The 13,744-nt window shown below is 32.9% G+C and overlaps 1 protein-coding gene across 1 annotated transcript in view; it reads left to right on the plus strand.

Annotated features, from left to right (window-relative positions):
* The window catches only part of gipc3 (GIPC PDZ domain containing family, member 3), a 16,426-nt gene continuing 2,682 nt past the window's right edge, over positions 1–13,744 (plus strand). Inside the window, exons 1-6 of the mRNA XM_055217935.2 lie at positions 1–568; positions 2,633–2,818; positions 4,856–5,036; positions 11,294–11,403; positions 11,720–11,801; positions 11,970–12,123. Of these exons, the coding sequence (XP_055073910.1) occupies positions 269–568; positions 2,633–2,818; positions 4,856–5,036; positions 11,294–11,403; positions 11,720–11,801; positions 11,970–12,121 (1,011 nt within the window). The 5' untranslated portion in view covers positions 1–268 and the 3' untranslated portion in view covers positions 12,122–12,123. The remainder of the gene's footprint in view (positions 569–2,632; positions 2,819–4,855; positions 5,037–11,293; positions 11,404–11,719; positions 11,802–11,969; positions 12,124–13,744) is intronic.

A 13,744-nucleotide genomic window follows, 5' to 3' on the forward strand; every position in this document is an offset into this window, starting at 1 on the left:
ATCTGCCAGTTCTGTAGCCAGATGGTCAACACGTCCTCGACTCTGTCACCTCACTTCAGGTGCCGGGTCGGTGTGATGTGTCGGTTCTTTGAAGAGCCCTGTTCAGGTCTCCAGTGTCACCCATAAGATCTCCAGCTCAGGTGGTTTTGGGTTTCCACCAAGCAGCGCCCAAAATCGCTCAGCTGTTCAGCGTTGCTCGGCTACCCTCATCTTTAATTTAACTGGCCAGACTGAACTACAGGCGCCCGCATACGCCTCAGTCTTCAACATGCAGCAGGAGTCCGAGAAGACGACGTATGACCGGGAGCCCAACGGAGAGGCCATGAGTCCGGATGTACGGGACGCTAAAGGTTCGGTGGGAGATGAGGAGAACCAGGGAGTGGCCCCATCAGCGCCACCGCTATCCCAGGAAGATCTGCCATCCGGGCCTCCTCCGTGTCCAAGAGCGAAGTTGGTGTTTCACACGCAGTTGGCTCACGGGAGCCCGACGGCCCGCATTCATGGGTTCACCAATGTGAAGGAACTATACGCCAAAATTGCAGAGGTCTTCAACATCTCAGCATCTGAGGTACGGCGATCGAGTCAATATCACCATATTGTATTTTTAAATGAAACTGAGCTGTGGCGTCTGGCCTCACTTTGGATGTATATTATGGATGTATGTGTATTCTTGTTCATATAGCTTAGTTGAACATTAAGTTGGAGGTGCAAAGGTCAAGAGTTTGAATACCAGGAAAAACACATAGTGATGAAATGTATAGGCATACCTGAAGAAATTAATTTTAATGTGAAGTTTAATCAAATATGTCATCCTTTAGTGAATCTCATGTTTGGTTTTTGGGTGAACACTAAAAAAGAGGAAATACGAGCCATTTTAATTATTAGGTCTAACAAACAAAATAATACAAATCACAAAAATGCCAGAATGCTTTCTTATATTCCTGTTAAAAGCAGTATAAATGATGAACTATTAGATTTAAAATAAATATTTTTTACATTTACATTTATGCATTCAGCAAATGTGTTTGTGCTAAGCAAACGCATACAGAAAAAAAAAGTTTATCTGGCCAAAGGTATGTTTTAAATATATGCTAAATACATTTTTGTAGAAAGTAAAGCTTAATAAAATATATTTTTTATTTGAAAATATTTCAGGGCCAAGCATACATTTCTAATTTTACATCCCATACAGGAAAAATATATAATATTAATATTGTAAATATTTTATAAATACATTTTTATAAACAATAAAGTTAATTTAAATAATTATATTTTTAGTGAAAATGTTTTTTTTCTTCCAATATGAAGTGAATTTATTTGCTTGGATGCAAAGTGGGTTAAATATATTTTAAATGCTTTATTTGCTTTATTAATTATATAATTTTTTTCATTTTTAATTAATATTAAATATTTGAAATATATATGGGAAGTAATAAAGCAATTCATCTTAGAGTCTGCCAAATGTCTTAATGTAAATGTAATTTTATGATTAATTATAATTGTTTGATTAAAACAAAATAATAACAAATAATACAAAATAGTTTTTTAGAGCAGTGCCTCCTACAATCCCATAAAGCAAAAAATATATTTTCAAATATAAATTAAGCATATTTCAATATCTAAAAATAATGCAAACCATGGCCAAAATAAATTTACTGAAATATATTTTGAAACTATTTTTTCACCAATATATTTTTAGCCATTTTTCTATGTTTTGAAATGTATTAAAAAATTTATGTATTTTAAAGTATTTATATTCACGTTGCATTGGAAGAAAAACTTTGTATGTTACAAACCTAACAGGTTTAAAAATATATTAAAATCAAATATATCTTCAACTGTAAAAATATATTTAAATTTTAGATTTTATACATACTATATACATGTTATACTTATACTTTATACATTTTAAACACACTTTTATATTTTGGTCAGGAAAAAATATTTTTTTGCCATATCTGAATAATAAAATATATGTTTATATATGAAGGTTAAAACTAAATATATTTTCAAAAAGCTTTGCTTTCTACAAAATGTATTTAGCATATATTTAAACATATTTTTGGCCAAAGAAATTAATGTTTTGGCCATAAGGGATGATTGCTGTGGCCTTGTATATTAGACCTTGCAAGACTGATAACTTTTGTGCACTGTAAAAATCACAAAGGCTAGAAGATGTCCTTCAAGATCTTTTTTATCAAGCCCCTTCACCACTAACTCAGAGTTCAAGGATATGAGACACCAGCACGCAAGGATTTATTAAACCTCTATCTACAGTAGGTGCTTCATATGAGTCAAAAGTTTATTGTCAGGAGCTGATAAGGTTTTATAAGCATGCATGAACATAACGACACTCTCAAAAAACAGGCAAAAGCTCTATATGCTTTATGTTTTCACCTATATAAATAATAAAGCAATCGTAAAATTGTATATAATTAACCAAGATATCAGTTTATATTGCACCACAGCGACCTCTGTATGTGACATGTATGTATAAGACTCAACAGCGCCCTCTACTGTATCAGTCCTGTATGTGACTGGGTTCACTATGGAAAACACTGGAAAAGGTTTCGTTTTCTTTGTACGTCACTAACATGAATATAAGTATTAATGTCTGTTTCTGTTTTCCAAGATCCTTTTCTGCACCTTGAATTCCCATAAAGTTGACATGCAGAAGCTTTTAGGAGGTCAGATAGGCCTGGATGACTTCATATTTGCCCACGTGAGAGGTGAAACTAAAGAGGTCGAGGTCATTAAGACAGAGGATGCACTTGGCCTGACCATCACAGACAATGGGGCGGGATATGCTTTCATTAAAGTAAGTGTAAACACAATATAACACCACACTTGTAGTGCACTGCAAAAAATCACTTTCTTACTTACTTAGTATTTTTGTCTTGCTTTAATTACAAATATCTATAATTTTTTAAATCAAGATGCATTTTCTTGATAAACAAAATTACCTAAGAAAATAAGTCTAGTTTTTAGACCAACAATATCAAATTTAAGTGATTTTGTGCAAAAAACAAGCAAAAAATCTGCCAATGGGGTAAGCAAAATTTTCTTATTTTTTTTTAAATTAAGTGGTTAAGAAAAAATGTCAAGATTTTTTGCTTACCCCATTGGCAGATTTTTTTGCTTGTTTTATGCACAAAATCACTTATATTTGACATTTTTTTGAAGTGTATATTGTTTTAAATCGAGATGCATTTTCTTGATGAGCAAAATGACCTAAGAAAATAAGTAATATATCAAATTAAAGTGAATTTGTGCATAAAACAAACAAAAAATCTGCCAATGGGGTAAGCAAAAAAATATTTTTTTCTTAAACACTTAATTTTAAAAAAATTAGGAAAATTTTGCTTATATCATTGGCAGATTTTTTTGCTTGTTTTATGCACAAATTCACTTGAATTTGATGTGTTCTGTCTAAAAATTGGGTCATTTTGTGCATCAAGAAAATGGATCTTGATTTGAGAATTTTTGGATATTTGTACTAAATACTAAGTAAGAAAGTCATTTTTTTGCATTGTGATTACAATACTTATCCCGACACTTATGAGGAAACAAGTTTAATATTTTGACAACCTTAACTTAAATAAAAAAAATATAATTTTGTAATAAAAATCAAGACGTATTAACTTTATGTATGTGCACAATACATAATTTTCTGACATAGAAGAAAAAACAATATATATTATTATATTAATATATATTTAATTCATTTAATTCGTTTTTCAAGCAATATGGACCCAATACCGCATAGCTTAACAAATTATTGTACTGTTTGAATTTAATTTTAGGTGAATCGCTCTCCAAATGCAATAAAATATAATTTTTAGAGCTGGGCATAGATTAATCTAGATTAATCTCATACAAAATAAAAGTATTTTTTTACATAACATATGAGTTTGTGCTGTGTGTAATTTTTATGTATATATAAATACACACACATTCATGTATGTATTTAAGAAACATTAACATGTGTATATATATTTATTTATATTTTTATATTATATATAAATAAAAAACAATATTTAAATAAAACATTTCTTATATATATATATATGTATGTGTGTGTGTGTTTAAATATACATAATATTTACACACATCACAAACTCATATATTATGCAAAAAATTACTTTTATTTTGTATGAGATTAATCTAGATTAATCTATGCCCAGCCCTAACAATTTTATCAATTTTGATTATTATTATTATTCGATAATTGGTTCTCTAACACCTGGATGAAACTTAAAAAAAAAACATGAACTGAAATATATTCATGATGCTTTTATAAAACTATAACACTTAATGACATTTTAATGAACAGTTCAATTTGTATCGTTTGTAAAAAGTGGTCAGTTATGTTGTCTTCTTGGTAATGTCAAGTTGTCATGACAAGTTATGATGTATTAGTTAATGTCAAGTTGCATCTCAAACGTAATCTTTGCATAAAAAATAACATTATTGAACGAATGACACTAATGACATTTGTCATAAACGTACATTAAATCTCCTTCTTGTTTATGACACGTGTCATGTCATGATTGTGAAGGTGTCATGTCAGTCTTATGAACACCCCATCAAATATGTCAAATGTTATATTATGTGTTATTTGTTATGTTATGTTAAATGTTAGCCTATGTTATATTTTATATGATGATTTGTTCTGTCAAATGTAATACATTGTGTTAAATGTAATGTTATGTGTTATTTGTTATGTTAAATGTTATAAATTGTGTTAAATGTTATGTGCTATTTGTTTTGTTGTAGGTTATGTCAAATGTTATTTGTCATTTGGCATATTAAATGTTATGTTGTGTTAATGTTGTTATATGCTTTGTTTATCAAGAGGATAAAGGAAGGCAGCACCATTGACAGAATAAAATCGGTGTGTGTTGGCGATCACATTGAGGCCGTCAATGACCAGAGCATTGTGGGATGTCGGCATTATGAAGTTGCAAAAATGCTGAAGGAGCAGACGAGAGGAAATCCATTCACGCTGCGTCTGGTGGAGCCTAAAAAAGCCTTTGGTGAGTTTCTAACACCAGCATTAGGGACTCTATATTGAAGAGTCTCCATCATGTGGTCAAACAGGGTAACAACACATCCCAATTTAAAAGTACAGTGGACGGTATCTGACACATCTAGTCGTTTCCTGCTTGTATAACAAGCAACATTGTTTTATTTTTTTTATAAACAGTATACATTGCAGAACCACTGAGCCTATTATTATCCCATTATTGAGTCTGTATTCTCTTTACAAATCAGTTATTTGCTAGATGAGATATTAACCCTCACTGACATCCAGAGTTAATTCAGCATTAAAAGGGAAATTGAGACATAGTTAATAAAACGATACAGTGAGATATCAAATAGAAAATCCTGGAATGATTTCCATTAATATCCATAAAAGCTTTCATCCTGATATATGTTTTCTCGTGTTGTTTCATTGTTGTATGCTTATCACTGATATCTTTATGACTTAGTGGTTTAACTACAGTCCAGCTATATGGGACCATTTCAATGCTGTTCTGTAAGGAATATAGCGGAGAGACCGGGGCTAGTTGTCACAGATTTTGATTCCACTTAAAACAACTATTCTGCTCTTGAATTAAGTAAAACATATCCCATATATATATACACTCACTCACCTAAAGGATTATTAGGAACACCTGTTCAATTTCCTAATGCAATTATCTAATCAACCAATCACATGGCAGTTGCTTCAATGCATTTAGGGGCTTGGTCCTGGTCAAGACAATCTCCTGAACTCCAAACTGAATGTCAGAATGGAAAAGAAAAGTGATTTAAGCAATTTTGAGCGTGGCATGGTTGTTGGTGCCAGACGGGCCAATCTGAGTATTTCACAATCTGCTCAGTTACTGGGATTTCACACACAACCTTTCTAGGGTTTACAAAGAATGGTGGAAAAGGCAAAAACATCCAGTATGAGGCAGTCATGTGGGCGAAAATGCCTTGTTGATGCTAGAGGTCAGAGGAGAATGAGCCGACTGATTCAAGCTGATAGAAGAGCAACTTTGACTGAAATAACCACTTGTTGCAACCGAGGTATGCAGCAAAGCATTTGTAAAGCCACAACACGCACAACCTTGAGGCAGATGGGCTACAACAGCAGAAGACCCCACCGGGTACCACTCATCTCCACTACAAATAGGAAAAAGAGGCTACAATTTGCACGAGCCTACCTGAGCATTGTTTCTGACCATGTCCATCCCTTTATGATCCTCTAATGGCTACTTCCAGCAGGATAAGCATCATGTCACAAAGCCCAAATCATTTCAAATTGGTTTCGTGAACATTACAGTGAGTTCACTGTACTAAAATCTCCCCCACAGTCACCAGATCTCAACCCAATAGAGCATCTTTGGGATGTGGTGGAACGGGAGCTTCGTGTCCTGGATGTGAATCCCACAAATCTCCATCAACTGCAAGATGCTATCCTATCAATATGGGCCAACATTTCTAAAGAATACATTCAGTGACTTGTTGAATCAATGCCACGTAGAATTAAGGCAGTTCTGAAGGCGAAAGGGGGTCAAACACAGTATTAGTATGGTGTTCCTAATAATCCTTTAGGTGAGTGTGTATATATTTGGAAGGCCTTGGCATCATAAACCCCTGCTCTGTAATACCAGAGTCAAATTTTACATTGCAATGACCTTACAGTACAGATTAGGAAATGTGAAGGAAAAACGGAAAATACACCAATTTTATAAAGGAAATGTTTTCAGATGATTAAATGAGGTGCTGAATTTCCCCTCTTACCATTACAATGAAAACCTCTTTGTAGACAGGATGTTAATATCCTGTAGCCTTAAAACACGTGATTATTTTTTAATATTCCCTTTGTTTTAAAAATAATAAACCTTACATTAAACCCAGATGATATCCTATCACGTAACCCAAAGTCAGGGAGTGTGCTCCGAATCTTTGGATTTCACAAACAGGATCACGTTTCATTTTCAACAAACTTTACAGCAATAATGCAAAACCAATGTTGGCCATATTTGACCGTACGCAAATGAATCCTGCAGGTGGGCTCTGTTTAATCTCCGTGCATACCCATATTTGAAACTACATGAACTACAGGGCCTTCATAAATTAGTTTGTAATTGCTTTGCTTGCACACAGGTCCTCTGCCATAATTACAGACTCAAAGTGTTAAATACTAATAATTAGATGACTGCTTTCCTCCCACAGGTCCCTGTGCTAGAAAAACAAACACTAATCTCCATCTCTCTCTCTCTCTCGGTCTATTGTGCGAACGTCCCGTCACGCTCGGTAGCGTAATCAAATACAGAATTAGCCTTAATACTCTCAGGCTGCAATGAGCGTAGTAGTCGGTGCTTTCTGTGACAGCAAATTACTGCTGTTAATAATTGAAAGGTCTTTGATTATCATTATAGCATTAGCTAATTGGATGTTTTAGGATGATGGATTAGCTTTTGTGTGAGAAACGCGGCTAATTATACTCTCGAATGCACACTGAATTCTCCCACTGTGTTTGCGCATACAAGATCAAAGCCATATGGAGGAAAATGGCTGACACCAAAATTTGTCTGCTGGCTAATTTGATGATATTATGCGGCAGGGTTGGGATCTCGAATTTACATGACATTTATGCATTTGGCAGACGCTTTTATCAAAGTGTATTCAATATGAATCTGTATGTAAATTCAAACTTACAGTGTGTTGCTAACACAATGCGCTAACAGTTGAGCTACAGCTAAAATGGGGTTTGTGAACACCTAGTGGTTCACGATGGAATTGCAGGGGGTTTATGAGTTGATGAAAAATATTTATTAACTTATTAATTATAAGATGCAAACTAATGATTTTAAAATAAAAAAAAATTAAACAAAACATTTACTAGAAAATTAGATTTTTACTAACGAAAGAGATATTTTATTTGTTTAATCTGCATGTCATGTGATCATTGCACAACATTACAAAAAACAAACTGGTCTCACGGAAAGTCGTGTTATAGTCATGAAAAATTTGATTAATTTATTTGTGTCCATGGCACGAAATTCAGCTTTTTTCATGCCTTGAGCCCAAATGTTTTTTGGTGTAACTCACATAAATTTCTATAAATAATTTTTTTGTATCTATGACACGAAATTCAGCTTTTTTTCATGCCTTGAGCACGAATGTCTTTTTCGTGTAACTTGCACAAATTTCTATAAATCATTTTTTGTATCTATGACACGAAATTCAGCTTTTTTGTGCCTTGAGCACGAATGTCTTTTTTGTGTAACTCGCACAAATTTCTATAAATCGTTTTTTGTATCTATGACACGAAATTCAGCTTTATTTCATGAGCCATGAGCACAAATGTCTTTTTCGTGTCACCTCGCATAAATTTCTATAAATCGTTTTTGTATCTATGACACGAAATTCAGCTTTTTTCATGCCTTGAGCACGAATGGTTTTTTTTGTGTAACTCACACAAATTTCTATCAATAGTTTTTTGTATCTATGACACGAAATTCAGCTTTTTTCGTGCCTTGAGCACGAATGGTTTTTTTTGTGTAACTCACACAAATTTCTATAAATAGTTTTTTGTATCTATGACACGAAATTCAGCTTTTTTCGTGCCTTGGGCACAAATGTCTTTTTCATGTCATTCTCACAAATTTCTATAAATAGTTTTTTGTATCTATGACACGAAATTCAGCTTTTTTCGTGCCTTGGGCACAAATGTCTTTTTCATGTCATTCTCACAAATTTCTATCAATAGTTTTTCATGTCGGAGGCACGACTTTCTGTTTCGTGTAATTTTATGTATTGTTCTCTCATAGATTTTTCCTACTTTCTTGCCATTGTCGCTTCGGGTTGGGGTTAGAATCACTTTCTGTTACATTTTTAGACATCCTAATCCAAACCCCAAATCTAACCCCACCTCAAGCGACAATTATTTAAAAATAGGGAAAAAATTAGAATATATAAAATAACCAGAAAAAAGTCCTGCCACGGACACGAAAAACTATTTATAGAAATTCGTGCTGAGTGCTCAAGACACAAAAAAGCTGAATTTCGTGTTATGGACACGAATAAATTAATAACATTTTTCGTGACTATAACACGACTTGCCGTGAGATCATGTTGACAAAAAATTACCAGATGAAGGTAATAATAACAATATCTATGTAAAATACTACTGATAAAAACTGAAAAATCATAAAAGTTAAATATACAAAAAAATAGTTTTTTTTGTTTAATCTGCATGTCATGTGAACATTGCACAATATTACAAAAACAGACTGATCTCACGAAAAGTCGTGTTATAGTCATGAAAATTTTTATTAATTTGTTCGAGTCCATGGCACAAAATTCAGCTTTTTCATGTCACTCGCACAAATTTCTTCAAATAGTTTTTCGTGTAATTTTATGTATTGTTTTCTCATAGTTTTTTCCTATTTTCTAACCATTGTTGCTTGGGGTTGGGATCAGAATCATTCTCAACCTCAAGCGACAATGATTTAAAAATAGAAAAAAAACGAGAATACATAAAATGACATGAAACAAGCACTGCCACTTACACAAAAAACTATTTATAAAGATTTGTGCTGAGTGACACGAAAGAGACGTTTGTGTTCGGGACACGAGAAGGAGCTGCATTTTTTGCCATGGACACCAATGAATTAGTGAAACATTTTGTGACTATAACACAACTTGCCGTGAGATCATGTTGACAAAAAATTACCAGATGAAGGTAAAAATAACAATACCTATGTAAAATACTATATAAAAACTAAAATCATAAAAATTAAATATGCAAATGTGCTTTTAAATTATTCAAATATTTACGTAAAATCTCGGCGGGTACTTTAATAAAAAAATTAGGTAAAGGGGGTTCGGCTGACAAAAAAGTTTGAAAACCATGGGCTACAGGAACCTACCCAGTCTCACAAAATTATGTACCTATAGACACGTAATATTTTTATTCTTTTTTGTGATACTTTCACAAATTTCCGTATTTTTTGTGATTGTATCATGAATTTCTGTTTATAATGGTCACGTATTGGTTACTCAACTGCTTTTTCGTATTTTCAAACCATTGTCGCTTCGTTTTAGGGTTAGATTTGGTGTTTGTTGGTTTATACTATTTTTTCAGATTAATTTTTTTATATTTTCTAAATTTTAAAACATTGTCGCCTGGCGTTAGGGTTAGAGTTGGGTTTGGGTAATGGTGTCATTTTATTTAAATCTAACCCTAAACCGAAGCGACAATGGTAAGAAAATAGGACAAAACAGTTAAGTAACCAATACGTGACAATGACACATAGAGAAATTCGTGGTACGATCACGAAAAAAATAAAATTTGTGACGGCATCATGAAAAAAATTAAATTCGTGACGGTATCATGAAAAAAAATAAAAAATATATGTGACTATAGGTACGTAATTTCGTGTGACTGGGCTGACAGGAACACAGTTTGTTACCAATTTTGTAGTTCAGTTTAGTTCAATCACTTGTGATTTAATTGATTTTCCAGCAATAAGATTATTGAACTAATTTATAAAGTGTGCATACGCACAAACTTGATCGTAAAGTGTGCGTACGAAAAAATCCAAGTCCATAAAAATGTCTTTGACATGGAAATGTCCTTAGCACCATGTCAGGGCACTTTTATCTTTATAAAAATGTTGTTTATCTCGTGTTGGGTCTTTCTTTAAAAAAAATTATGCACGTCAGGTTCAGTTAAAAGTTATTCGGGTAATTTTCAGACTGTGGTGACATCAAGAGCAATCTGTCTGTGCAGTACCACAAGAATTCAAACACTTAATATGATAAGCAATTTATACAAAATGTAACAAAAGCACGATCAAAATCTGTAAAAAGCAAAATTAATGTAACATTTCTGATTTAACAGATCTCAGATGCTATGTAGAGACACAAACACAGTGATTCACTTGAAGGAATCTCATTTCTCTCGTCTGCGTGCAATACAGCCATGCGTCATTACGTCGCATTGATGTGTCTAAATAATATCCAATCATTTTTCTTTATAGATCTCTGTTACAATGCATGAATTTACCATCACACACACGAGAAGATGCGGTAAGGTTTCAGCCACAAACAGGAAACTTTAGGCGAGACTGAGATGCATTGGAATTTGTTTTCATCATTTGCTATTGGTGATTTTATCTGTTTTCCTGTTTCAGCCACGTAAACACGCAAGCCAGATGGCAATCAGTAGGTCCGTCTGACATTGTTTACTCATAAACTTAAGTGCTTCTATTGAACATTCTGTCTCGATTAGACATGATAGGCCAGAGAACGAGAGCGCCCAAGTCCAGTGAGGGCAAAATGGTGAGCGGGAAGGAGACCCTTCGGCTACGATCCAAAGGAGCAGCGACGCTTCAGGAAATGGTGAGTTCAGGGTGTGAGAAACTTCTACGCAAACAATAGCCGTCGTTTTATTATCTAGGTCAACTATAGACCTGATGTAGTCTGGCTATGCGAACTCACTTCTTTATAAAATAAACTTGATTTTGGTTACATGTCATTTTTGCCTAAATAACTATAACTAATATCATGTAAGCAACAGTGATTACAAGTGTTTGGTTTTTTATTTATTTAAGCCTAGACGTCTAGGATGTCTTTTAAACGTAAAATTGCTTGCTGGGTTATACTTTCAATACAGTTCTGTTCTAGTTGAACTCAAAAACCATTCATTTCTTACCAGCCCAACGAGTTTGAAGACAAGGCCATCAGGAAGGTGGATGAGCTTTTGGAGAGCTACATGGGAATCCGGGACCAGGAGCTCGGTGAGATTTGACATTTTCCCCTACAAGAATTCTTTCATAAAACAAACCAAATGATGGAAAGTTTATGTTAGGAAAAGCAGAAATATAGCAACAAAGTATTTCAAAGTAGTTTACTTAAGCCAGACTTCATTCCATTTTTCCCATGTCATGTTGTGCATTGTTCAACAGCGACCACCATAGTGGAAGCTGGAAGGGACAAAAACAACCCGGACGATTTTGCAGAGGCGCTCGACTCCGTTCTGGGAGACTTCGGCTTTCCCGACGTCTTTCTGTTTGAAGTTTGGGGCGCTCTTGGAGACGTTAAGAACGGACGGATTTAGAGGTAAAAGGCCCCATGAAATCAAAACTTGACAGTTCTTATTTTGGTAACACTTGCAAAGATGACATTGTTTGAGAAGTCTTTGTTATGACAACTTGACATTAACCAATACATTTTAACTTGTCATAACAACTTGGCATTACCAAAACAACATAACTGACCGCTTTTTACGTCATAAATATTTTTCTTGACCTCAACTACAGCGGTACAAATATAATTTGCCATTAAAATGTCATTAAGTGTTAATACTCTGTCAAATAGTTTTATAACAACATCATAAATATTTTTCTTGACCTCAACTACAGTGGTACAAATATAATTTGCCATTAAAATGTCATAAAGTATTAATATTCCGTCAAAAAGTTTCATAACGCGTCATAACTATTTTTCTTGACCTCAACTACAGCAGTACAAATATAATTTGTCATTAAAATGTCATTAAGTGTTAATACTCTGTCAAATAGTTTTATAACAACGTCATGGATATTTTTCTTGACCTCAACTACAATGGTACAAATATAATTTGTCATTAAAATGTCATTAAGTGTTAATATTCTCTCATATAGTTTTATAACAGCATCATAAATATTTTTCTTGACCTCAACTACAGTGGTACACATATATTTTGTAATTAAAATGCGATAAAGTATTAATACTCTGTCAAATAGTTTTATAACAACATCATAAATATTTTTCTTGACCTCAACTACAGTGGTACAAATATAATTTGTCATTAAAATGTCATTAAGTGTTAATATTCTGTCAAAAAGTTTCAAAACAGCATCATAAATATTTTTCTTGTCCTCAACTACAGTGGTACAAATATAATTTGTCATTAAAATGTCATTAAGCATTAATATTCTGTCAAAAAGTTTCATAACGGGTCATAAATATTTTTCTTGACCTCAACTACAGTGGTACAAATATAATTTGACATTAAAATGTCATTAAGTATTATTATTCCGTCAAAAAGTTTCAAAACAGCATCATAAATATTTTTCTTGACCTCAACTACAGTGATACAAATATAATTTGGCATTAAAATGTCATTTAAGTATTAATATTCCGTCAAAAAGTTTCATAACGCGTCATAAATATTTTTCTTGACCTCAACTACAGTGATACAAATATAATTTGCCATTAAAATGTCAATAAGTGTTAATATTCTGTGAAATAGTTTTATAACAAAATCATGAATATTTTTCTTCTTGACCTCAACTACAGTGATACAAATATAATTTGCCATTAAAATGTCAATGCCATTAATATTATTTAGTTCTTATGTTTTTTAAGTTCCCTCCATGTGTTTAACAAATAAAATAAATAATTTAATAATAATAATAATAATAATAATTAAAATTGATACAATTATATTTTATTGCATTTGGAGACTGATTCATCTAAAATTTAATTAAATCAGTACAAAAATGGTTAAGCCATGCAGTGTTGGGTCCATATCACTGCAAAAACTTTTTATCACATTAAATTTATTAATTAAATCAATGAAATGTTTTGTTAGTTTTTTATGTATTGTGCACATACATAAAGTTAAGTATAATCTTTTGACGTGTCTGTTGCATTTTGTTAAATTATTTAAATTACTTCACATAGTGTTAACACTTAA

Source organism: Misgurnus anguillicaudatus, chromosome 23, assembly GCF_027580225.2.
Source record: "Misgurnus anguillicaudatus chromosome 23, ASM2758022v2, whole genome shotgun sequence".
Classification (NCBI taxonomy): Eukaryota; Metazoa; Chordata; class Actinopteri; order Cypriniformes; family Cobitidae; genus Misgurnus; species Misgurnus anguillicaudatus.